This window comes from Centroberyx affinis, unplaced genomic scaffold, assembly GCF_046629955.1.
Source record: "Centroberyx affinis isolate AG114_WGS23_722 - 3 ecotype Tasmania unplaced genomic scaffold, CSIRO-AGI_Caff_v1 ptg001479l_1, whole genome shotgun sequence".
NCBI lineage: Eukaryota > Metazoa > Chordata > Actinopteri > Beryciformes > Berycidae > Centroberyx > Centroberyx affinis.
The window spans coordinates 235,001-259,147 of NW_027279947.1; the positions used below are offsets into that span (position 1 = coordinate 235,001).

The 24,147-nt window shown below is 46.2% G+C and overlaps 2 protein-coding genes across 4 annotated transcripts in view; one reads left to right on the top strand and one right to left on the bottom strand.

Annotated features, from left to right (window-relative positions):
- The window catches only part of skila (SKI-like proto-oncogene a), a 31,372-nt gene extending 15,592 nt beyond the window's left edge, over positions 1-15,780 (top strand). For both annotated transcript variants that reach the window (XM_071526934.1, XM_071526935.1), the window contains exons 3-8: positions 7,323-7,418; positions 8,175-8,263; positions 10,124-10,266; positions 12,819-13,198; positions 14,177-14,407; positions 15,517-15,780. In XM_071526934.1, the coding sequence (XP_071383035.1) occupies positions 7,323-7,418; positions 8,175-8,263; positions 10,124-10,266; positions 12,819-13,198; positions 14,177-14,407; positions 15,517-15,780 (1,203 nt within the window). The remainder of the gene's footprint in view (positions 1-7,322; positions 7,419-8,174; positions 8,264-10,123; positions 10,267-12,818; positions 13,199-14,176; positions 14,408-15,516) is intronic.
- A 4,864-nt stretch (positions 15,781-20,644) lies between these two features.
- On the bottom strand, positions 20,645-23,920 carry gpr160 (G protein-coupled receptor 160). 2 transcript variants are annotated; one of them, XM_071526941.1, is made up of 2 exons: positions 23,825-23,920; positions 20,645-21,882 (listed from the first exon to the last, which is right to left on the bottom strand). In XM_071526941.1, the coding sequence occupies exon 2, from the start codon at positions 21,751-21,753 to the stop codon at positions 20,866-20,868; it is 888 nt and encodes a 295-aa protein (XP_071383042.1). In that variant the 5' UTR covers positions 21,754-21,882; positions 23,825-23,920; the 3' UTR covers positions 20,645-20,865. The 2 variants fall into 2 exon arrangements, with proteins under 2 accessions (XP_071383042.1, XP_071383041.1); XM_071526940.1 differs by having other exon boundaries at positions 20,645-21,845; positions 23,825-23,913.
- Between the last annotated feature and the right edge of the window lie 227 nt (positions 23,921-24,147).

Consider the following 24,147-nt stretch of genomic DNA (forward strand, 5'->3'; position numbering starts at 1 on the left):
CCAAGCTATCAGTTTTATAACTGGGTTTAAGGCGCTACATTTTCTCGCATAGACTCACATTAACTGTTGCTCCACTGGGTCCCATTGGCTGGGGCTATCATGGCTGTGGTGTAGTTGTGTGGATTGTAAAATGGCTGACTGGAGCTGTGGCTATGGAGGAAGGCACTCAACATGTTGTTGGCAGGGAGGGGCAAAGCTGTGTGTGTGTGTGTGTGTGTGTGTGTGTGTATTTGTGCTGTGTGTGTGTGGTGTCTGTCTAGACAGAGTGCCCATGTGGTGCAAAAATGTGCCTGAGGCCTCAAGCCAAAGCTAGTCGGGAATTAACCTGTCCTTATCTGCCCGTGTGTGTGTGTGTGTGTGTGTGTGTGCGTGCGCGCGTGTGTGACTCTGGCATGACTCGTCTGGCTGATGCTTATCAGTGTGCTTGTCTGGCTCTGTTCTTTCTCTGTGTGTTTGGAAAGAGGGAGGAACAGGTGTGTGTGTGTGTGTGTGTGCGGCTTTGTGTCTCTGTCTGGGGGAAGGAGCAAACAGACAGTCACATGTTGTCTGTCTGTCTCCTCGTCTGTCTCTGCTGTCTGCCGGTCTGTTTTTTTTCCCCCTCTGGCTGTTAGTCTCTGTCATCTGTTTGTCTGACTGTCCACCTGTTAAACCTGTCCTTGTTTGTGTCTTTCTGCTTCATTATCACATTTATGTTTATCCAAGGTTAACGTGAAAGAAAAATAAGTTGAGCAATTTTCTCTACAGCGCATAAGCAAAACAACCTTTCTTCTCTCCATTAAGAACCAAAGGAAGGGTCAAATGCTTTTAACACTGTGGGTGAAAGACTGAGAGGAATGAGACGAGGGTTGTTGATCTTTTAGTTGAAATGTTAAAGTAATATGCTGTCTTTATAGTAAATATGCTCTTGACTCATGGCCGACTTAGCATTATACACCGAGTGCTGAAGTGAGTTAGCATGCACAGTAGCGAACTAGACAAATACCGGGAGCACAGAAGTTGAAATGACAACCAATCCTCTCATTGCACAGTGGTAAGTTAATCAAAGGCACCCCCCCCCCCCCAAAAAAAATGGTGTATTCCTTCAAATAGTGTGTATTTCCCCCCTTTGCTGCCTGGTTCCCTTGTGGGCTGCTATTGATTTGGCTGCTGAAACAAAGTGCGGCTCCCAGCCCATGGATAAATGGCTTATTGGATTAAATCCTCCATACAAAGCCCTCTAGTCTGTGTGTGGGGTGCCAGGTGGGACCACCCTCAGCACTGGGCCCTCTACCTGTTCACTAGCCACAGCTAAATTTATATAAAAAATTTTGTTTGTCAAACAGTCCATTACATTTATTCCCCCAGTTGGCAGACAGCTAATTTTCACCTGCGGTCCGTAGACGGATGCAAACGACATACAAACCCAGATCCTAAAGAGGAAGCCAAAGTTCATATATTAGATCTCTTTTAACTTCACCACAAACAAAAGGCAGCAATGCATAGATCAACTTTTTTTGGGGAGCTCTGATGGACAACAGCACCCAAGGAGTTGCCTCAGTATTGTGGTGTTAATCACTATGTTAAACACTTGAATAGATTTCTGACCCTGTGGCTCACAGTGTTGCCTGTTGCCTGGGAACGTCTGCGTGGCTCAAAAAAAAAAAATCTTCTAGTGTTATCGTCACCTTCTATGAAGGTGGTAGGAGTGTAAGAGAGTGACATTAGTGAGTTTAATGAGAAGACAGAAGACAGAATTTCTTCTCTGCAGCACACACAGAGAAAACAATGACTTTACATTGATGCCTTGATACCATAGGAATCATGTAGTTGCCTTGTCACATAGTTAGGGCCAGGCAGTGTGTATGTCTGTCTATCTGCAGCCTGATCTTTGACACACTCGACGGCTTCAGCAGAACAGGATGTGGTCGAGAAGCAGACAGGGCGTGACTGACTGTCTCTGTGAGTGTGTGTGTGTGTGTGTGTGTGTGTGTTCCTCCTTTCCTCCCTTGCTGTCTGAGAGAGAATGAAAAGGCACCCAAATAAAGGTTGTTTACTTCCTCCAGAGAGAGGAAAAGGAGAATGAGCTGCATTACTCTGTCCTCCTCTGCTGCCCACCACCCTCGCTCCCTCGCTCCCTCACTCCCTCCCTCCCTCCCTCCTGAATGCCAGGCACATGAATGGCTTAGAGGGGGCGCCGTGCAGGGGAAGAAGAAGAAGAGGAGGAGGAAGGAGGGGTGGCACAGTTAGGTTTTATGTACCCCCTCGCCCCTCACTGTTTCTGCCCACCCCCCCGCCTTCCCTCAGCCTCTGTATTTGTCCCCTGGGCTAGATTGTGACGCTGGCTAGGGTTTTGTTTGGTGTTTCATACATGACCACTGATGCCAGGGCTTCAACAGATGTGAAGACAATTGGCCCAACAGTGCGTGTGTATGTGTGTCAGGGCACAGAAGGGGTTTTATCTTTTAAATAGAATATAATAACACATGCTCAGTCTCGCTGCTCTGGGCTGAAAGGTCAGACCAAGGCGTGCACACTCTTTATAGTGCCCTAGATAAGATTTCTCATTGGGCTGGTTGAGACTGGTTGTGTTGCCCTTTTTGTATGTGTGTGTGTGTGTGTGTCTGACTTCTATGCTTGGCAGGGTTTTACAGTATTACCAGTTAAGTAGCATATTCTTCTAAGAATTAGCTCATATTGCCAAAAAATAGAGCATATTGATGCTGGTGGGTGAAAACCTTGTATCGCCCAAATATCACCTTTTCAGGAACTTGTTTTTAGCTTGACGACCGTGCATTTTTAGGTTATCCAATGGGGTTATGAAAGGGTTTCACAAGTAATCCTTCAATTGAAGCAAAAACATGAAAATCCCCAAAATTGGAGTTTCACTTCACAACAGCGATATGTGTGACTTATAGTTCAATGCCGGGATGGTTACACGGTTGTTTTCACAGATCACCCTCCTAAACTTCCTTCCAGTGCTCCTAAATTTTTCGATGTAAGTGCCAATTTGCTCCATGGAAAATACATCACTTTGGAGTGTTTGTGTGTATATGTATGTGGAGGGGAGTAGCTGTGTATGTGTTTTATTATACATGTAAGGAGACAGCGAGTGTATTTATAGCCGAGATTGGCGGGGTGGTGTGTGTGTGTGTGTGTGTGTGTGTGTGTGTGTGTGTGTGTGTGTGTGTGTGTGTGTGTGTGTGTGTGTGTGTGTGTGTGTGTGTGTGTGTGTGTGTGTGTGTGTGTGTGTGTGTGTGTGTGTGTGTGTGTGTGTGTGTGTGTGTGTGTGTGTCTGTATGCGCTTAGACGGCAGTCATCTGGAGTGTCCACGTGAGTGGAGAGACAGCGGGGAGGAGGAGAGCTTGACCTCGGCTTCGTTCACTGTGTGTGTGGGAGTGTGTCTGTCTCTCTGTGTATGTCCGTGTGTCTGCCTTTAGCCGAGTTACATATAAATTGCACCAGGAGAAGATTAATCGTAGAGCGAGAGAGACACCAGATTGCACTCATTGTCTATGGGGAGGAGCAGACGCTGGCAAAAGCTTTACCCTGTGCAGTCTTCTGCTAAAAAGAAGTTGGCTGATATTTGGTGCTGATTGCACTAGAACAACCTCTTATGAAATCCAAAGCTGTTCGCACAATTTACTTTTTACTTACAACTTCAAAAATATTGAACCAGTAGTAAATAATGAAGTAGTATAAAAATGAATAGAAATTTTCAGATTAGTGTTCATACGGGCTAATCGCTACACTAAAATTTAAACCTACATTTGAACGCCCTTTTTGCTGCAAATTTTCGGCGACAACCGGAACCAATATTCTCTCCATGTAGATTCTCAGATCACTGTTCATGCAGGCTAATTGCTACACGAACATGTCAATCTACGTTTGAAATGCCACTTTGCTGCAAACCTTCGCCAAAGAAGGCGACCATTATTCTCCTTGCGTAAATTAGACGTTAGGGTTTTGCAGAGGGAAGCTTAAAGTAGAAATATAGCCTTGGCACCGGAGTGCATTTACTCTTCTACTTGTGTGTTAGTGCATATATATGGGAGTGTACGTCTGTGGTCGAGTGTGGTGCTCATTATTCTTGGATTTAACAGCACTCAGGCTACACAGACAAGAAACCACGTTCTGCTCCACTAATGTGTCTGCCGGAGAAGTGTCATGTGCCCTAATGGTCTAGGGACCGCATTGAGGCTCTGCAAATGGGTCAGTGTAAAAGTTCACCAGGCTGTGTGTGTCTGTTGCATCGCAGTATGTCTCATCTAGCTGTATAGTAGTGGAATGGACTGTGGCACTTGTGTGTGTGTGTGTGTGTGTATGTGTGTGTGCGTGCTAGCTGCAGCAGTAGGCAGACTGCTGGTGGTTAGGAACAACGGGGCAGAGTTCAGCTGAGCGAGTGCCTGGAATGCTAATCCACATTGTCATAAGGCTAGCTTCAGCCTGACAATGGGCCGGAGACATGGGGGTGGGTGCTTGTGTGTGTGTGTGTGTCACAGCAGCAACCCCAGATAAGAGAGGTGCTTCATTATTGCAGATTAGGACAGACCAACAGCGCTGTGTGTGTTTAATAAAGTGTGGGGGGGTGTGGAGAGAGAGAGAAGGTGGGGGGTGGGTGAGAGGTTGGAAGGTGGAATGGATGGAGAGAGAGATGGGCAACGGGGGGAGATATGAAAACGCGTGTGTGTGTATAGAAACGCACACACACAACCATACTCACACACTCATTAAGGAGTCACACAGAGCAGTGGCAGTTTGCAGAACAGCAGGAGTAATGAGCAGGTGTGTGTGTGTGTGTATGTGTGTGTGTGTGTGTATGTGTGTGTGTGGGGGCGGTGGGCGTCGGGCTGTCAACTGTCAGACAAGCTGGAATTACAGGGAGAAACATCGGCAACCATTAGAGAAACACACATATGTGCATCTATGTTATATACTGTATGTGCGCACACACATACACACAAATATGTGCGCGTACAGGCAGACACATCACACTAACGCATCGCACAGTACTCCCTTGTGTACTCTCTCTCTCTCTCCCTCTCTTTCTCTCTTTTTTTTTCTCTCTCTCTCTGTCTCTCTCTCCTACCTTTTAATGAGCTGTCAGTTGTCTCGTCAGCAGCACATCTGCTGTTGTAGAGGTCAAGCAGATGAGAGACCTCCGGATGACCTGGTGTTAATGTCACTTTGCCCCCATGGTCTCGCTCTCTCACTCACTCACTTACACACACACACACACACACACACACACACATACACATACACAGAGGGAGAGGAATGACAGATTTGAGATTAAAGGAATGTAGCCAGTGAGGTGTCTCCCTGCCTCCAACACATACTCGCTCACACACCACACGCGCCCTCTCACACACACACGCACACACACACACACACACACACACACACACACACACATACACACACCGTGACAACCTTGATATTGGAGGGAATCTAGCCAGCGAGGACTCAGCTCGCCTCAACACCACTGCAGTGGGTTTATTGTTGTTTCTGTCATTCTCCTCCCTCTTTCCCCTCCCTCCCTCTACCACCCTCTCCCCGCCCCACAATCCCTTGGACTCTCTCTCCCTTCCTTCCCATCATCCCTTTCTCCCCCACCCCTCTCTGCCTGGCTCTATCGCTCTCTCTCTCTCTCTCCTTCACTCCCTCCCTCCCCTCAGTGCTGCAGTGCTGCCTCTCAGAGAAAAACGCCAACCACAAGCACTCGTAAACAGACGAGCCCCCTTCTACACAGGCAGCTAATACACACACACACACACACTTGGCTACGCATATGGCTCCAGCATTTTACATTTGCATGCACATGCTCATTCATCCATGCCCTTGTAAATAAGGGACAATCCCCTACACACACACACACACGCACACATGCACATGCACACACAAATCCTGACTAGTAGTTGATATAAATGCAGGGTGGCTAATACCTTGCTGTCACAGTAATTTGGCCTTATTGTTCTGAGGCTGTTTAGCTCTGGTAATTGACAATGCCTCTTAGCCAATACAGCGCAGAGGAAAATCCTTTAGTCTGGCCGATGAAAGGCTGTCTGTTTATTATTCGCTGTGTCCTACTGTGTGTGTGTGTATATACGCGTGTGCATTCTGTGGATAAACGTATATACTTGGCTTTAAAAGGCTAGTCAGTCAATTATTGATGGCTTGTACTACTTCCCTCTACCTCTCTTTCTCCTTCCCCTCACTTCCTCTTGCTCTCTGCCTTTCCACTTTCTCTCGAGACTCTTCTCCTATCCCCCCCCCCCCCCCCCCCCTTCCTCTGCTCTCTCTCCTCCTCTCCCCTATCTCTCTGTTGCTGTGGGCTATCTAGCGACTTTTATTGCGATGCTGGAAAGTCTTGTTCCTCTGGTGCCTGTGCTACCTGTCAGTTTGGTTGAAGGTGTTTGCATGTGTTTGTGTGTGTGTGTATGTGTGAACTGCAGGCAGCCTGTGTGTAGCATCAGGCCTGTCTGCCGCAGATAAGCATCAACCCATCAGCTTGTGGCCTCTCGCTGAGCGTGTCCTGGATTTGCTCAAAGAAACACACACACACACACAGACACACAACTAGCGGCAGCGCCAGCAGTATTTACTGAACACACACAGAGCGCAAAGGGTATGAAGCTGACAAAATGAATTATATACATTCTACACACAGACACACAGACACACTCGTACATCCTTACATACGAGAGGCAGACTCCAACTGTGTTGCATGTGCACCGATGAATCACGCACACAAGCACATAGTGACGGGCCATGTTGTAGCCATGTAGTCCTATCCGCTTAGCTTTTCCCGTGTTTTATTCATAGGCCTTCCTCAGCGGGCTCGTTCAGGCTGTCTCTCTCTCTCTCTCTCTCTACCGTTGGCTTATTCATTGCCCTGCCTCCTTCGTTTTCTCCGCTACTGTATCAGCGCCGACTCAGGCTATAGCTCACTTTCACCGTGCACTTTAATGCCATTTGTCTCCATTTTCTATCTCTTTAATGCCATTTGTCTCTATTTCCTATCGTTTAAATGCCATTTGTCTCTATCTTTTCCCTCTGTGACCGCGGTGTTGGTCGTAATTTTCTTTTCTTACGCTTTTGCTCTTTCTCTCCTTTCCCACGCTCCGTGACAAGAGTACATCACTTTAATTGTTTGGGGTATTATAATTGTATCTATTCCCGCTTACTCTATGTCTGTGCTTAACCCCTGGGTCTCTTTGTCTGTTTAACCCTTGTCTCTTTCTCTGTCTGCCTCCCTCTCTCTCTCTCTCTCTCTGTTGTCTATTTAACCCTGCTGTATGTTTGTCTATCGGTTTAACCCCAGTCTCTCTCTCTCTGTGTTTCAGAAGGCAGTGGAGGAGGAGGAGAGCCAGGTGAGGAAATCCTCGGCAGAGATCTGCTCCCCCAGTGGCAAGCAAGCCGATGCCGACCCCGCAAGAAAGGTCAGTCCCCTGTACCTTCCCTCCCTCCCTCCCTCCCTCCCTCCCTCCATCTCTCCTCCCACCCATCTCTCCATGACCTCCCCTCGCTCCCTACATACATCCCCCTCTTCCCCTCCCCCTCCTCTACACAGGGGTCAGCTCTCAGGGTCACCACCCCCAACCCCGCCCCCCGCTGACAAACACACCCCCTACTCCCCTATTCAGAGTGGCACGCTTCTCCTCTATGACCTGCCAGGAAACACACACACAGCTGCTGAAAGGCCGTGCTCTTCACCTCCCCCCTCCTGCAGCACACACCCCAACCTTAGATGAACACACACACGTGCGCACAAAGAATAGAACCTCTTTATCATGATTATCTTTTTCTCCAACACACACACAAATGCACACACACACATTCTCTCAGCTGATGTCTGATAGGTGATCCCTCATCCACATGTATGCATATATTAGCTCTATTAGATTATGGCTGTAAGAGCGCCGTGTGCAGTACAGCACATTCCCTTTTCCTCCTGCTCCTTCTTCTTGTGTGTGTGTGTGTGTGTGTGTTTGTGTCCGTGGGCATGTATCAGATTGTCACTGTGATAATTCACCTATTGTACTGCAAAACGGTGTGCAAAGATCAATAAATGTGGATGAAAAAGCTGCATTTGCCTTTTCACATTGTGACCCTCACATAAAATCTAGAAAGACAATATTCTGCTATATTTTGTGATATTAACGTGTGTGTGTGTGTGTGTGTGTTGTGTTCCACAGGGTAAAACATCTCCGCCCACTCTGGTGTTTAACCGTCTCTTCTCCGACATCAAGGAGGAGCCGGGACACCCTGCCCTGGTCCACCCCAGGTACTACACTACCCATAATGCCCCCATTTCAACAACGGCATACACATTGTGATTTGTTTGTTTCATCGCTCTGTAGAGCAGTTATTTTTGCGAATGTGTTCTGTGAAAAAGCGCCTCTCCCTCCCTCCCTTCATCCCTGCCCGTAACCATTGCTCACTTCTGCTGCTCTCCCTCCCTCCATCCCTTGATTCTGCCAGCCGTCCCCAGAGCACACTGTGCTGGGATATAGTACTCTGCTAGCTAACCCAGTAATCTGACCCAGATTAAAGGCTGGAATTAGCTGGTTTACAGTGCCATAGTTGAGATACAGACAGCCACACGTGACTGACTGACTGACTGACTGACTGGAGGCCGGCAGACATCGGGCTAGACACATTGGCGAAAGCAGGATTAGAGCCCGCCTCATCTGGTCACCTACCAGCGTCACGTGACGTGGTCCAGTCTCAAAACCAGTCATGACTTGCGCTGACCAGTTCTGAGCATGTCGTTTGCATTGGAGCCTTAGTAATAATGAATTGCATTTCTACAGCCAAGCGGCTTTGTAGACAGCCAAGGCACTTAACGTCGTATTCGTGTTACTACCAACATCCATTAGTGGTACACTTGTCAAATATGAGCCAGGCTTACATTATTCAATCACGTCTTAGCCATTTCATGTGAAGGAGTTTCAAATTTCCAGCTAGGCGAGCAGGCAGAGCTCCAGTGCTGCATTCCTATCTGGAGGACAGAAAGCCAGGCTTGGTTGGTAGCGCCGTAGTATTGCAGGCAGAGCCCTAGTGAGCTGTCATGCTCAACCTAGTTCACAGCTCCAGCCCTAGCTCTGTCTGGAGGGGACTGCTAGTGGGGGAGGGGTTCAAAGCCTCTCTTCTCTCTCTCTCTCACTCTCTCTCTCTCTCTCTCAGCTTCGCTCTCTCTTCTCTCCTTTTTTCTGCTTGAATCTCTTCTCTTCTCTTCTCTTCTCTTCTCTTCTCTTCTCTTCTCTTCTCTTCTCTTCTCTTCTCTTCTCTTCTCTTCTCTTCTCTTCTCTTCTCTTCTCTTCTCTTCTCTTCTCTTCTCCTCTCCTCTCCTCTCTTTCCCTCCCCACCATGCAGCCAGGAATAGGCAGATAGTGTTGGCTCAATGACTTCAGCGCATCTCCAGGCGCTATCTCTCGCAGTTGCACCCGCTACCTGGACATTTGAGATAAGCTGGAGGTCTGTTCAGGCTGAGGTCCTGTAAACACACGATAAGAAATATCCATATGTAACACTGTGTTTCAGCTCCTGTCTTCAGATGGTGCAGTTACTGTAGGCTTAAACAGTTGCCAATTTACTGTCCTCTGATTCAGCTGCGTTGTATTGTAGTATAGGTACATATTGGCCTAAACCCCCAAGTGATGCTAATGGTTTCTCTTTATTTATATCAGCATTACAAAGTTTCTAACATTTTGCAATCTTTTCGCTCATGAGACAGACAAATATGTGAAAGCTGACATGGCTAACATCATGACTAGGCTAACAAAAACAAACAAAAACAAAATAGATATATAAGTTTAATTCAATACGTGCATAAATAGTTGTGTACCCCACTTGTGTTTTTTCCTCTTAGCCCCCCTTTGCATTTGTATTATACCATGATCCTGGATGTGAACCCAAGCAGTCCTGTGTTGATTAGGTCACTAACTGTTTGAGCCACCAGGAATTGAAGATACTCCAGGAATTATATTTTGAATGATGATTTGAAATTATAGTGAAATGACTGTTTAGCGCTATTAAAACCGTATGCAGTATATTCTGTATCTCAATAACAAGAATTTCTTATCGTATAAGGTCAATTCAGTGTTTACATGTCTCCTTTTTTTTCTCTCTCTATCTCCCCCAGTTACTACCTGTACACATATGATAAGATGGTGGCTCCCAACGTGTCTCTGCGGAGGGAGGCGGAGGTGAGCCCCGAGGTGCTGGGGGCGCTGCTCAAACACCACTACAGCCGCAGAGCGCTGGGCCACGACGAGCCGCCCATGGGTCAGTAACAACACACACACATGAAAACACACAGGGCGCACACAGAGTTGACCCACACTCACCATATGTCCCACACGCAAACACAGCAGACACCTATTGATGAGGCACGCACACACAGCTTCAAAGTGACATTTGATGTTTGTAAACTGGAAATCTTAATTGTCCTGGGATTTCATTCAAAGTACCATCAGGGTCCAGGCCTTTTTGAGCTATGAAGATATATTTCACTTCAAAACTTTGGTGTTCAGTATCTCAGAGTCAGAATTGCTCTTTACTCACAAATTGTAAATGTATACAACACATAAACAGAGCAAACACAAGCATACTGGGCTCGAGCAATAAGCATTTTTGAAGGCAATATTTTTGAAGTGAAACTGCCGATAGCTCATAATTCGGGCCAGTATTAAATATTTTAAAATGTTAAAATTTTCATGCCAAAAAAAAAGAAAGAATTTAGTTTTTTCATTGTGGAAAAGCCTCTAAAGGTTTTCTACGAAACCAAAGATTACAATGATAATGATGATAGTAGTGATGATAAAAGCAATATTCATGTATGCGGTCAAAATGCTGCATTAGAATCAATTCAGGCTAAGGGCGTCCTATAGACATTCAATGTAGCATTAATTAGTTGTACAGTAAAAATGTCCTTCATATCAGAGGTGGATGTCATTGACTGGCTGATATCCTATTTTTAATAAATTACCAAAATCAGCCCGATATCGGTCTAACTCGAGCGCATACTACATGACACACACACGGCAGACACATGCATACTATAAATAAATGACACATACACAGCAGGCATGCGCATGTTACATGCATACAACATAAACATGGCAGAGACGTGCATATCATATTCATATAACACACACAGAGCAGACACGTGCATACTGTAAACATACGACCTACACATCCGTCTAACACACACACACACACTTTGCTGCCTGCAGCCACACATAATCATACATTGACCTTCACATAAAAGCTCTGGGGGCACATCGCTATTGATGAACAAGAGGGGTGGAAATGGCAATGACCTCCGCTGTGCACATGGTGTGTGTGTGTGTGTGTGTGTGTGTTAATATTGTGTGTGTGTGTGTATATTGAGCATGTATTAATAAGATGTGTGTGTGTCTGGGTATATGAGCGAGGGTGAGTCACAGAAATGGTGGACATGGTTTCCCTCTGCCATTATTACGCCATGTCTGACTGTCAGGCTCTCTCTAGTTTATATTAGTTTCTTTCTCTCTCTCTCTCTCTCTCTCTCTCTCTCTCTCTCTCTCTCTCTCTCTCCCTCTCTCTCTCGGCTCGTGCATATCTCTCAGGCATTCTGCTTCCCCTTTCTTTTCCAGCCAATCTGTCTCTTTCCCTCCATCCTCCCTCTTTTCCTGGCAGCTATCTCCACATCCTCTCTGAGTCTGTCCTCCGTCTGCTCCCGCACTTCCTTTTCCATCCATCCTCTTCTCTTTCTTCTCTGGCTCCCTTCATCTCCGCCTCCCTCACAGTCTGCTGTCACTGTTTTTTTTTTTTTCCTTCTCCCTCCTCCTCCCTCCTCCTCTCTTTTCTCTCCTTTTTTTTCTTTCTCTGTGAATGCTTTTCTCTCTGTCTCCTAGTCTGTCTGTTCGCCTTTCACTCTTTCTCTTGTGCCCCTCTCTCCCCTTCCTCCATCCTTTTGATCCCCCCCCCCAAACACACACACACACACACACATACGCACAACCACGCGCACACTCTCAGATGACTCACTCCTGTCATTTGTGTGTGTTTGTGTATTTCTACTATCGCCTCTGTGCATGTTGTGCGGGAGACTGTATGTATGTGTTTTCTTTAAGTGTGTGTGTATGCACATGCGCACACGTCAGCTGGAGTCTGTAAATGAATCTCCTCACCAGTGCCAGACATGCTGTGCGGAGAGCGTCCTGTTTCCTGTCACACACATACTGTATGAATACATTAGGCTGGTAAATACCCCACTGTTCTCATATTCTTTCTCTCTCTCTCTCTCTGTGTCTACATCTCTCTCGTTCTCTGTCTGTCTGCGTCTCTTAACCTGTATTTTCAAACACACTGTCATTACCAGCGGTTCAGAAAACCTACACATGCTCCACCACAGCATCCCTCTGTGTGTGTGTGTGTAAGTGTGAGACTGCCTGTTTGATCTGTTTCCCATGATGCACACCTTAAAGGGCACAGTGAGAGAGCGAGTCAGAGTTACAACAGAGGAGACACCCACACAGAGCAGCACAGCACCCACACAAGGCCCTTTATTCCTCTCTCTCTCTATCTCTCCGTGTGTCTGAGGAATTATTTGTGGGCGAAATGTTTGGTTCCTTGGTTGTTGCCGTGCCTTAGTTGTTCGTTTGCGTGTTTGCGTGCACACCCATGCTGAGAAAGAGGTGTGAGCTTTTGTGAGGTTGTGCGAGGGTGTTACTAAGCGTGGGCGAGAGTGTGCACCAGCTCGGCTCACACTTCCTGTCTTTCAACCTCCTCCTTTCTCTCTTTTTTTTTTTTCTTTTCTCCCTCCCTCCCTTCTCCTCCTCCCTCCTCCCCAGATCTTCATGCGTCGCCTCCCGTTGCTACCGGCGGCGAGGAGGCCAAATCCCAACGTGCCGTTGCTGCCTCGGCCGCCGAGCGGGAACGCCAAACCCAGGCAGTTTCCATGGAGACCAGCAGCCCGGGCTGCAAGAAAGCCGCCCACACCCCCGCCCACACCCCTCCTCCTCGTCCTCCTCCTCCTCCTCCTGCGTCGTTGTTGTCGCCGGTAACGGAAGTAGCGGCTAAGGACATGGGCTCCGCCGCTAGCGCTGCTGCAGTGATGGTGGGGGGGTTGGAGGACGACAAGGACAGGATCGTGGTGGAGATCATGCAGATGTACAGCAGGCAGCAGGAGAAGCTCAACTCCACCCTGCACAAGCAGCTGCAGCTGGAGATGGTGAGTTGGCGGTCGGGAAGAACAAAGACCAAGATAAATGAGCCTGAGATAAACTGTCCCGTAACTGTCCTCGCCCATTAAAAGTGTCCTTGGCGTGGATGGTGGAGGTGATGTTGTTCACCTTCCAGTGACCCCTCCCTCCCTCTCTCCTTCCCTCCCTCTGGAAACCTGGATGGGACTAGAAAGAAAAATTCTTAAGTTCAGATGGTTTTGTAATTTTGAGAATATGTTGGCACCCCAATTCATATAAATCATTTTGTTTTCCCAATATATAACATATTGTTCATGTCAGTGTGTTCATTTGAACACATTATTTAAACCGTCAAGTCTAATTTCTGTTTGGACTAAATTGAAACTGGGTTGACCTACATTACTCATTTACACCAGCTACTGAATTATGTTATTATTTATACCTACCAGCTCAACCCTCACTACAGGGAATGGTTTTTTTTTATGGTGGGCGGAATTGCGGTTTTGTGGCAAACAGTACTTCCATTCATTTCGATTGAACATGTGAAGAGCTTTGTTCCAAAATGAGAGATCCACCATTTGAAAAAAGTGACATGAACTGTTATAAAATGACTGATAGCACACAATTAAAACATATTATAGTTAAAGGATGCTAGGCAATTTAAATCTGAATTGACAAAACGGTACCTCTACAGACTAGATGCTGTATATTTTAGAGATGTTAAATGATGAATTTCAGGTAGATTTTTTCCAAAACGGATGTACAGCAGTTTTGGATTTACTCTTCCATCTTTTCCCATTAATTCCTCCTTTTTTTTTTCACATCCCTAATCTTTACTGCATATGTAGGAGCTGAAGGCGAAGGTTAGATTTAGATGTACTTAACAGTCTCTACCTGGATTGGGCTGCAGGATGCTTAGTAGGGAGACCTTCCTTCATCTGTAGGACCGTCAACAAAGTATTGCAGTACTATTATTATTTCCCCTGACTTAGTCTCTGTGTTTCCAGGAGCTGGAGGCAGTGCGCGGGGGCGAGGCGGCGAGGCTGCGGGAGCTGAGCGCGGAGCAGCGGGAGCTTCGCAGCGAGCTGGAGGCGGTGCACAGCGAGCAGGCGCGGCGGCTCAGCCAGGCCCGCCAGGAACAGCTGGAGCTGGAGACCCGTCTGGAACAGCTCCGACAGCAAGCCTGCGCCTGCGAACCAGGGGCACAGCGCCAGCAAGAGGCCCACTACGCCGCACAGGTATGGATGTGGGGCTGGGGACACATGCACGTGTAGCATAGATATGTTATGGATATGGGTGAAACACACATATGCGCGTTGGCTTGCATCGCATAACATGCCATTTTGTGGACCTGTTTATCCAAAGCATCTTATAGTACCGCGCTCCAGTGGGAATCGAACCCCTAACCCCGGCAGCGTCGGTGCAGCGCTCTACACATTGATGCTTCCTTGCATTTAGAATCACTTTATTTGCCTTGTACAGTCAATGTACAGGAATTTGCCTTGGTGGCATTACTGAAAAGACTAAAGATTAATGACTTGCCTAGTAACACAGTTCATACTGATGCTCATGGTGCAGGTACAGCAGGAACTCACATAAAGGGATCAGTGCAATAGAGAACACACCTCACTCACTTGTTGATCCTCAACAAGTGCCTTGAAAGGTTGGACTTATTGAAAGTGGGCACTCAGTAAATACTGACCATTCCCTTTGACCAGTTCATATCCATTAGATGGAAAAAGAATCTGAGCCATCTTTAAAATATGCCCATCAGATAGCTGCAAAGAATTCAGGTCGATGCTCTCACTGCAGCACTCTTGGAAGTCACATACAGTCATAGTGACACGCAGTCAAGGCCGACGCACACCTGCATGTCTCCTCCGAGGGATGTGGAGTCGCTTGAGCCGATATTCTGCACAACCTTGAGACTGGGGAAATGGTACTAGGATCTCATCTGTGACTGTGATTGAGAGTTTCCCAACTGTGTGTGTGTGTGTGTGTGTACGCGCACAGGTGTGTTTATGTGTGTGTGTGTGTGTGTGTGTGTGTGAGCTCAGCCACGGCACACACAGGGCCTTTGTTTGGGTTTCCAGTAGGCTTTATCTTGAGATAGGAGCTGTTATGCTGGCTGAGCTCAGGACTGGAATGTTCCCCTTCTGTCTGTCTCTCTGCAGCTTTGGCTCCTCCTGCCCCGCTCCCCTTGGCGTCAAACTCAGACTGTCTGGCAGTGGGGAGAATGGGTGTGTGTGTCTGTGTCTGTGCATGTGTGTGTCTTGAGACTAACCTGACCTCATGTCCCCCTCTCTCTCTCTCTCTCTCTCTCTCTCTCTCTCTCTCTGTCTCCCAGTTGTCGGAGCTGCGTCAGCGGCTGGAGCGGGCGGAGGCGGACCGGCAGGAGCTGCAGGAGGAGCTGCGCAGGGAGCGGGAGGCGCGGGAGAAGCTGGAGCGCATGATCTCCCAGCTCAAGCAGCAGATGGCCCAGCCTGGCACGGCGGGAGGCAGCCCCTCTCCTCCCCTCACCCCCTCCACCGGACCCCCCCATGCCCACTCCCCGCCCTCCTCCTCCTCCTCCTCCTCCACCTCAGAGGCCCCAGAGGCCGGCCAAAAGTAGCTGCCGCCCATCCAGGCCCCTGGCTCCCTCCCCTCCCTCATCCCCCCCCCCCCCCATCATCCGCCAACTCGACAGACACAAACAAATCAGCCTGAACCAGAAAAGAGCTCCACATCTCCCATGAGGCTGTTTTTTTTTTTTTTTTTTTTATCGTTGTGCATCTCACCCTTTTTCCCCTTTGTTTTTTTTTTCCAATGTAGGACTGACTTTTGTTTTTGTAATTTAACATCAATTTAAAAGAAATGAGTTTTATGTTGTTGTTTTTTATTATTGCTTCATGTGTTCCCCTCCCCTCTCTTTTAAACAGTATTTAAACATTTTTTTTGGGCATGTATATGTTTGATTTAATTTATAGTTTTTACTGAACAAACGGCTGCTTCACAGACAGGAGTTTGGTCAACTGGAGACCATTTCAACCCATCTCTCGCTCCCCCCCCCACAAACTTCACCTCCCTTCCCCGTCCCTCTGGATTCTGGAGCTGAAGAGTTGCAATCTACAGAGATTTTAGGAGTTCAGCTCAGACACAGACTCTTGTCTCAGCTTCTCGCGAACTTCACTTCATACTACTACCTGGCACAGCGCCTGGTGCCCTCGGACACATAATGGCGCCTGGTTGTGTGTGCCCTCTTCTCTGTCTTTCTGTACATACAGCCCAAATGCTCAAGTACCAGCGACTGCAGGAAACTGCATGGACATTTTCATTACAGTTTTCCTTTTCTGTTCACTTATCAAATGCAAAGAGAGAAAAGTTTAAAAAGTTCTACATGTGTAAAAACAACAAATCTATATGGAGGAAAAAGACCTTTATTGTACAAAGAAAAAAAAAACATTTTGCAGACGTCGTAAAACCTCATGAAAATATGCCAATAGTGACGCTGAACTTGAAATGAGTGTTTGAGTGCGAGCCCCAAGGTAGCTAGCTAGTCCTCTGGTCTGGATCCCAGCCGCTAGTTTCCTCTTTTCATCTTCAGTCTGCTGTGCAGCACCTGGACTCTCCCGCCACAGACCAAACAGTCTGTTGGCCGATCCGCCAGCTGCCCGGCCCTCTGCCCCTCCCCGAACCCCCTCCCCTCCCCTCCTCGGAGACCTCACACCTTCCACTGCTGTAGGCTAGCACCAATGCCCTCTGCTGGGAAACTCCTTAACACTGTGGTTTTCACCCACTTTGGCCTAGACAGGAAACACTGTGTTCTTTTCAGGCTTGGCATGTGGAAGCTCATGAGAGGTGTTATGCACTTAACCCCGCCCCCCCCCCTGCCTTCCCTCTCCGACTCCCAAGACCCCCCGGGAAAGGAATGCGTCTGGGCGGGTGGGGGGGTTTGAGCCAGTGTAGCTTTTGTACGAGGGAGAAAGGCAGAGCTTCACATGTGTGGTAGCTGTACTGTGTTACCATAATACGACATCCTCACATGCCCACACGCACACGCATGCACACACTCGAGTGTGTCGGCGCGGTCCGAGCACTCAGGCAGAACAATGGCCCCAGCGTTCCCAGAAGATGATCAAAGCTCCAGTCTGTCCCTGTTTTCTGGGGGTTTTTTTGTTTTTATTTGACTTCATTGTCAGCGGACAGTTTTTATCCCCACCCTGTTTGCCGGAGCGTCGTCTTGTTCTGGGAATGTGGGTCACAGGTGAAAGCGGTTAGTCCAGGGTGGTTTGGGCCTCGGGTCTGTCCGGCCCCTGCTTCACGTTATTCCGCCTGGCTGAACAAACAGTACCGGGCGGAGGAGAGGAAAGAGGGAGGCGAGGGCCGAGGAGGGGAGCGCGCAGGGGACTGACGCCCTCTCCCTGCGGCTGGCTGGGTGGCCCGGACGCCAGGGGAACACAGGGAGCCCCTTTTGTCCGGGCCGTCAGAATGGGGGCAGCTGTTGTTGTCTGGGGGCCTCTCCCTGCCCTCGGGTGAGACTGTACAGGATCCCCCTTCTCTCCACTTCCCTCCCTCTCCTCTCTCTCTCTCTCTCACAGAACGGCCATCACTCACTCACTCACTCTCACACACACACACACACACACACACACACACACACATATCCATCCATCCATCTCCAGTGCCAGATCAGCTGGGGGGGGGGGGGGGGGGGTGTGCAGTGTTTTGTAGATGCCCAGGAGAGCGAGCAGACGTCCAGCCAGAGGAAGAGAGGACTGTTATTGTGTCAGTTGCCAGGCAAAAGCGCTTTTTATTGCCACTAAGGAGATCTCCTGCAACCGAGTGTGTGTAAATAATTGTTTAAAAAGAAGGGGATTAGCCTTGGCTAAACTCTGAGCTTTTTTTTATGCATCTGCTATAAATGCAAATTGATAGACATTCCACTGTGCTCCATCCTGTTCAATGCAGATTTTCTTACACAGCCTCCCTTTACAATAACAGACCTTAAAGACCGGGCAGAGTACAGTTGTGGTTTGCTAGTAGTCATAAACGCAGGTGTTTTCATGAGAAGGCAGAGAGTCCGATATGAGAACTGGGTAAGCCAAAAAATCAAACCCATGCCGCAATTGTACACTCTACTGTTGTTCCATATAAACCTTTATTGAAATTATGAAAGAAAAAGATATTTAATGTATTAACTAAAGATTTATATTCACTTTGTAAATACAGTAGTCATTAATATATTAACTGTTCTTATATGAATAATCTTCAAAAGGTTATATAAATTGGACCAGAACTGAGGCTCCAAACAGACTAAATGTTTTTCCTTTCTTTTTTAAAAAAGTAATATTTGCAGAAATCATAGCTTGACTTTTGTCAGTGGTGACCCTGCAACAAGGGTGTAAAATGGATGTTGGGGAGTGAAAAGCATGGTTTTCTGAGACATGATGCAGGACAAACACGAAATAGGAAAATGCTTTGTTACACAGTTCTCCCCTTCTGAACTGATTGCTTAATTTGTTTTCTTGATGGACTGTTGATGTGTAATGTAATAAGATTTTCCTCTTTGTTAACCTGACCCCGCCCCCAGCAAAATGGAAAACTAAACATTTGTTAAGAAAATGCATTTTGAAAAACAAAAAATGTTTTTTGTTTTTTGGAATTTTTTTTTGCATGTTTCGCTGCCCTTTGTTTGGTGTCACCGGGCCACTCTATCGATCTGTTTATTGTAAAAAGATGTTTCCCCACGTCACGCACAAGCTATTGAGATGGCTCATATGCATGATGAACTTTGACTGAAGATGCGCAAGTTTTATAATGGAATTATTCTTAATGGTTAAAAAGTTGGCTAAATGCAAAGTCAAAGTCAAATTTACCAAGAACATAAAATGTAGCCTAATTTGGTTTGGAAATTATACAAATCTGTGAGTGTGTGCACGCGCGTGTGTGTGGGCGCTTCGGTGTGTCGGCCACCCACTTGTGACTGAAGCACAGCAGCTATGAAAAGGGAAAGACTTGCTCATGTAGCTCTGTGGGTGTGTAGTCATGTCGTCTGATTTGAGATGGTGTATCTTTGGCGGTGGTCTTTTGGAATGGAATGCATTGTTTGGATGTGATGACATCACTCAAATGATAATCAGTATTAGTTTTTTTATCGACATAATTACCTCTTCAGCAGTCAACAAAAAGATCCTTTCTACAACACTTTAAGGGGATGTCTGATGTATTTCTGTATTTTATTTTCTGTGTAAGTTGCATTTTATACACAAGGGGGCACTCTTTGTCTACTTCAGTTGTATGCCATAATGAGAAAATGGACTTTAAAAATGATGGGGAGAAAAAAAAAAATCTCTTGTAACACGGCGTGCTGGGCCCTCTTGCATTTGCAGTGTTATGAGAACTTGGATATGCTTTGTACAGAATTTTTATAGGTGTGAAGTTTGCCCGACTCACTAAAATAAGGATTCGCCCCGTCCCACTGGAAGGAGCACGGCTTTACCATTTGAATACATTTGAATACAGGATTTGCATATCCATGGAATGCTTCCTGGCTGTATGAAGACTATAAACTAGTTCCAACTCTTTTGAACTGTTGACAGATGATATGCTTTGTAGTTGGGTGTATAATTTTTCAGCCAGCAATTATTATATGCCGGTGTGGGAGAGCTAGGAAGTAGGCTGCACCTTGTGATAAGATTGATCACATGGATAGGCGTGACTGGTTACTAAGAATAGGTACACCATGTTTTCATTTTATACACCTTACACATCCTATTAGGAAGATGAAAAAAAATATTTATGGCTTTGTTAAATGAAACATTTTTTCCCCCCTCAATGCTATTCTGAAACATAAAACGCAGTGTCTGTGTATGACCATTGCATACTACGTTGCCAATACTACAGTGTGATGAGACGTTTGTTCTTGCATGAATCGAGACACTGTTCTCCTACCTCATGTTGTGATATAAAAAGATGTTTTTTAAGCAGAAGACACTGCATCTCTAACCGTTTATCATAATTGATATTTACTAGTAAATTACATACCTGTAAATGCTTTTAGCTAATACCTCAGTTGTATCTAGTGTTTTTTGTTTTTTTTTTCTTGTTTTTTTGCCCTTCCCTGATTTCAAATCTTGTAAATATACCCTGTATAGACAATGAACTTGGATCAAATTCAAGTAAAGTTCTGTAGTGTCAAACCAGTGTTGTCCTTTGCCTTTCTTATCAGCTCATAATGTCAATATTATCCTCATAATTTCCTCATTTACATAGGTTTCTCACATTTACACAAGATACACTGTGAGGCTGTATGGCAGTCACCAATGTGCTTTTAAGATTATTCATGTAGCACTTTAAAAACAAAGCAAGTTTGTTCCAAAGTGCTTTAAAAAACAACATATTGTATAAATAATAGAATGTACCAAGGTGCTTTAAAGATACAGAAATGTACAGAGAAACACAAAAAGAGCAAACGCACGCACACAATCAATAGAAGTCATACATACAGGCATAAAAACAAATGTGACAAAAAGACCAATTACAGAGTATGTTTATTTCAGCCTGAGCATGAATGTGAAATGCATGAGTGGAAGCAGCCGCAGCGCTCAGGAAACGGCACAGCCTCAGACTGTCCCACAGTATTGTCGTCGTGAAGTTAACCACACTGCGTAGAGACGTTTCCCTAAATAAAGCCTCTCGTCTGGTGCTCGTCTGTCCCTCAGCTGAACCTCCAGTCGCAGAAGCTGTCGGGGGGAACCGCCGCCGACCCCTGCGCTAACTGCGAGGCCGGGCAGACCGCGCATAAAACGACTCCTATCAAGAGGCTGTTGAGGAAGCAAAGCCAGGGAACGTTCAGGCCCAGGTAGGCGGGTATTCCCACCGGCAGAAGGAGGAACGCGGCCAGAAAAAACAGGAACAGAGCCCAAGTGTTCAGAAATATCCACGAGGCTTGGTGAACAATCTCTCTCCTGGACCGAGTTTCACTTTGGTCAATAGTTTGGTCTTTCAGTGGGGGATGCTTTGAGAGTCGAGGGCCGGAGCAGCCGAGCGGAGGCCATCCTGCGTGCAACACGACACAGCCTGCGGTCAGGAGGAGCGCCATGGCAACCTGCAGGATCTGAGGCATGTGGAAGACCCAGCATCGCTGCAGCAGGTAGGGAGACTCTTCCTCCAAGACGGGGAAGAAGTCAGACAGCAGGAACACGTAGAGAAGAGCCAGATTCCACAGCAGGCTGGTGACGAACGAGCGGATGATCTTTCGGGCCCTCGCCGGCACGAGCTGCGACCTCTGGGACACCGTGCAGTAGTGATCCAGGCCGGCCGCGACCACGATGGGCCACTGCAGCGCGCCGTAGATCTGCCCGAGGATTTGAACCAGCAGGCACACGTGATGCCTGGTCAGCCGGAGGCCCAGGAAGAGTCCGTCGCCCTGGAGGTGCAGGGCGGCGACGGCGAGGGTCAGGGCCGTGTCGGCGACGGACACGGAAATGCTGAAAACCCCCACGAAGCTCCTGCAGATGTGGTTCCTCTGCAGGAGCACCAGGCCCCAGTTGAGAAGACACTTGGCTCCCACGCCCAGCAGGATGGAGGGGATGGAGAGGTGCATGCTGGGTCGTCTGGGGGGGCGGGGGGACAAGGAGTGTGTCGGGATCTGTGGGAGGCTACAGTGGCTCCCGCAAGGCCATAACTGGGACTCAGCTGTGGGGGAAGAACAATGTTTCCTGATTCAACAGGTCTGAAGAGAAAGGCACAGTTTACAGTAGCTGCTGCAGCTAAAAAAAACATTTTAGCTTAAAATGTATGGAAATAAAACATGAATAATAAACAAGAAATCTTAGTGGTGTTTACCTTTAACATAAAAAAACGTATTTCCTCTAGTGCTCATACCTTATTTTGATACTGTGTGGCTTTTTTCAACAAAGCTATCTTTTTTAGTTTAAAAATGTATGGAAATGAAACTTGAATTGCACACAAAAACTCAGACTTGAGTTCACCTTTAACATAAAAAAACATATTTTCTCCACTGCTCATACCTTATTTTAATACTGCCTGCAAAAGCTATGATGCTAAAAAATGGAATGAGTCCCCATGGAGACTGTTGCCCGTAGTAACAGAGTCCTTTTTTTGTTTTTCATAACCCTACTTCCAGTTAACATTTGAGAGAGTTGTGTAAAGGTAATAACTCAGGTGTATGACTTCTATATTTTCATAAAGTAACCAAACCAATACTTAAACCGAAACTCATTAAAATGAACATAAATGACAGATTCAATTGGACTTAACTCACAAATTCTGAATTTATAGCTTATTATAACTCTCAGCTAAAAGAACTACAATAATACAGATATCACAGACCTGTAGGAATCTCATGGGGATATTACAGTAATACCATTATAGGAGAACTATCAAATAGGACAAATATCATAAAGGCACCATAAGCTCACTATTGAGCACCACAGACACACTTTAAGTCCCTATAGGAATATTACAGCAATATTACAGTGATTTAGAAAAGAATACTTTATTATCCCACAGGGAAATTTGTTTTGCAATAGTAGGCTTTGGCATACACAACATGATACAAAGGATCAAGACTGTTCTTTTAAATCATTTCTTAAAACATACTTTTATTGAAAAGCTTACCTTTAATCTTGGTCTGATTTTACCCATGTTCATTCATTCGTTTTGTGTTTTTATCTCTCCACTGTGTTTTTACAGTGTTTGACATTTTATTTCTCACTACATGCTTTATTCCTTGCACTTGTTCCTTGTTGTGAAGCACTTTGTAACTTTGATTTTGAAAAGTGCTCTATGAATAAAGTTATGCAAGTTGTACAAAATACATTGTCTTGCTCACTGTATGTCAAGGACAAAGCTAGCGATGGATGTTTTCTTGACAGGGAATGAATACCCCAAATACATTTCATTTACACAATCTCCAACGACTGCATCACATCACACTGCAGGCCTGTTTCTGAATTCATTTGAAATGCTAAATTCACTCTATTTGATGATGTGGAACAGAATGGTATCTGAACTACCACCATTCCTTCCCTCATATGTATGCATATCAGAGCCTATTGTCAAAGGATTAGTTCCCTCCTGCTGGTTAAGACCCGGTGTGAGTTTTTGACAGATTAAGTAGTTCAAACCAAAGCACCTTTGTTGTAAAATTACTTTCCTATCAGTATCTACCACTTGGGCCAAGCTACAGCCATACCACACCTGTATCTGCCTCTGTTGTTCTGCTGTTAGCACTACACAGGTAAAGTCCAACAGGAGAGCTGCCCTGTGGCTTAATAACAACTTGATAATAAACAAATATTAACACTTCTCACTGCTAAAGAGCTGACGTCAAAGGCCGAACTGAACAAGACATCCTTGAAATACAAATGCAGATATCAATGAAGCAGAGAACATTCTCTTCAGGCCAGTGTGTTTGTTTTCTTCTGTACTCTGTACTTCTTCTTCCGCTGTACTTTACCTACAAGTGGATCATGAATGAAAACCTGTGCGAATGCTGTGTTGAAGAGATTCAAGGCTCCACCAGAAGATTCATATCACAAATCTTCACATCTCTAGACATTTCTATTGCAACAATGTGCACTTTGACCACAACACTGACCAATACACTGTGCATTTCAAACACATGCAAACACAACACACACACTAGTTACCTTTGGTTTTATTATCTGTGTAAATGCAGTCGTCTGACGGTAAATGTCGTTTCTCTGTGTGTCTCGGTTTTCTTTGTGTGGGTGCCAAACATGTTGAATCCAGTTTAACTGGCAGTCTACTATCACATCCTTCTGTTTGCGAGGCGTGGTTAAAAGAGAGGAAACTGGTGTGGCCATATATATTATTGTATGTCAGCACTCAAGGAACAACAAGGAAGTTCATGCATCTGTAAATCATAAAACTGCAATGATAATCGACTGTCCCACTTTCTTATTACAAAGTGGCTGTTTAGACAACCATGGAAATATTATATTATTATGTA

Bases quoted from the DNA above. Each gene is read 5' to 3' on its own strand.
- gpr160 (XM_071526941.1), bottom strand. From the start codon at position 21,753: ATGCACCTCTCCATCCCCTCCATCCTGCTGGGCGTGGGAGCCAAGTGT.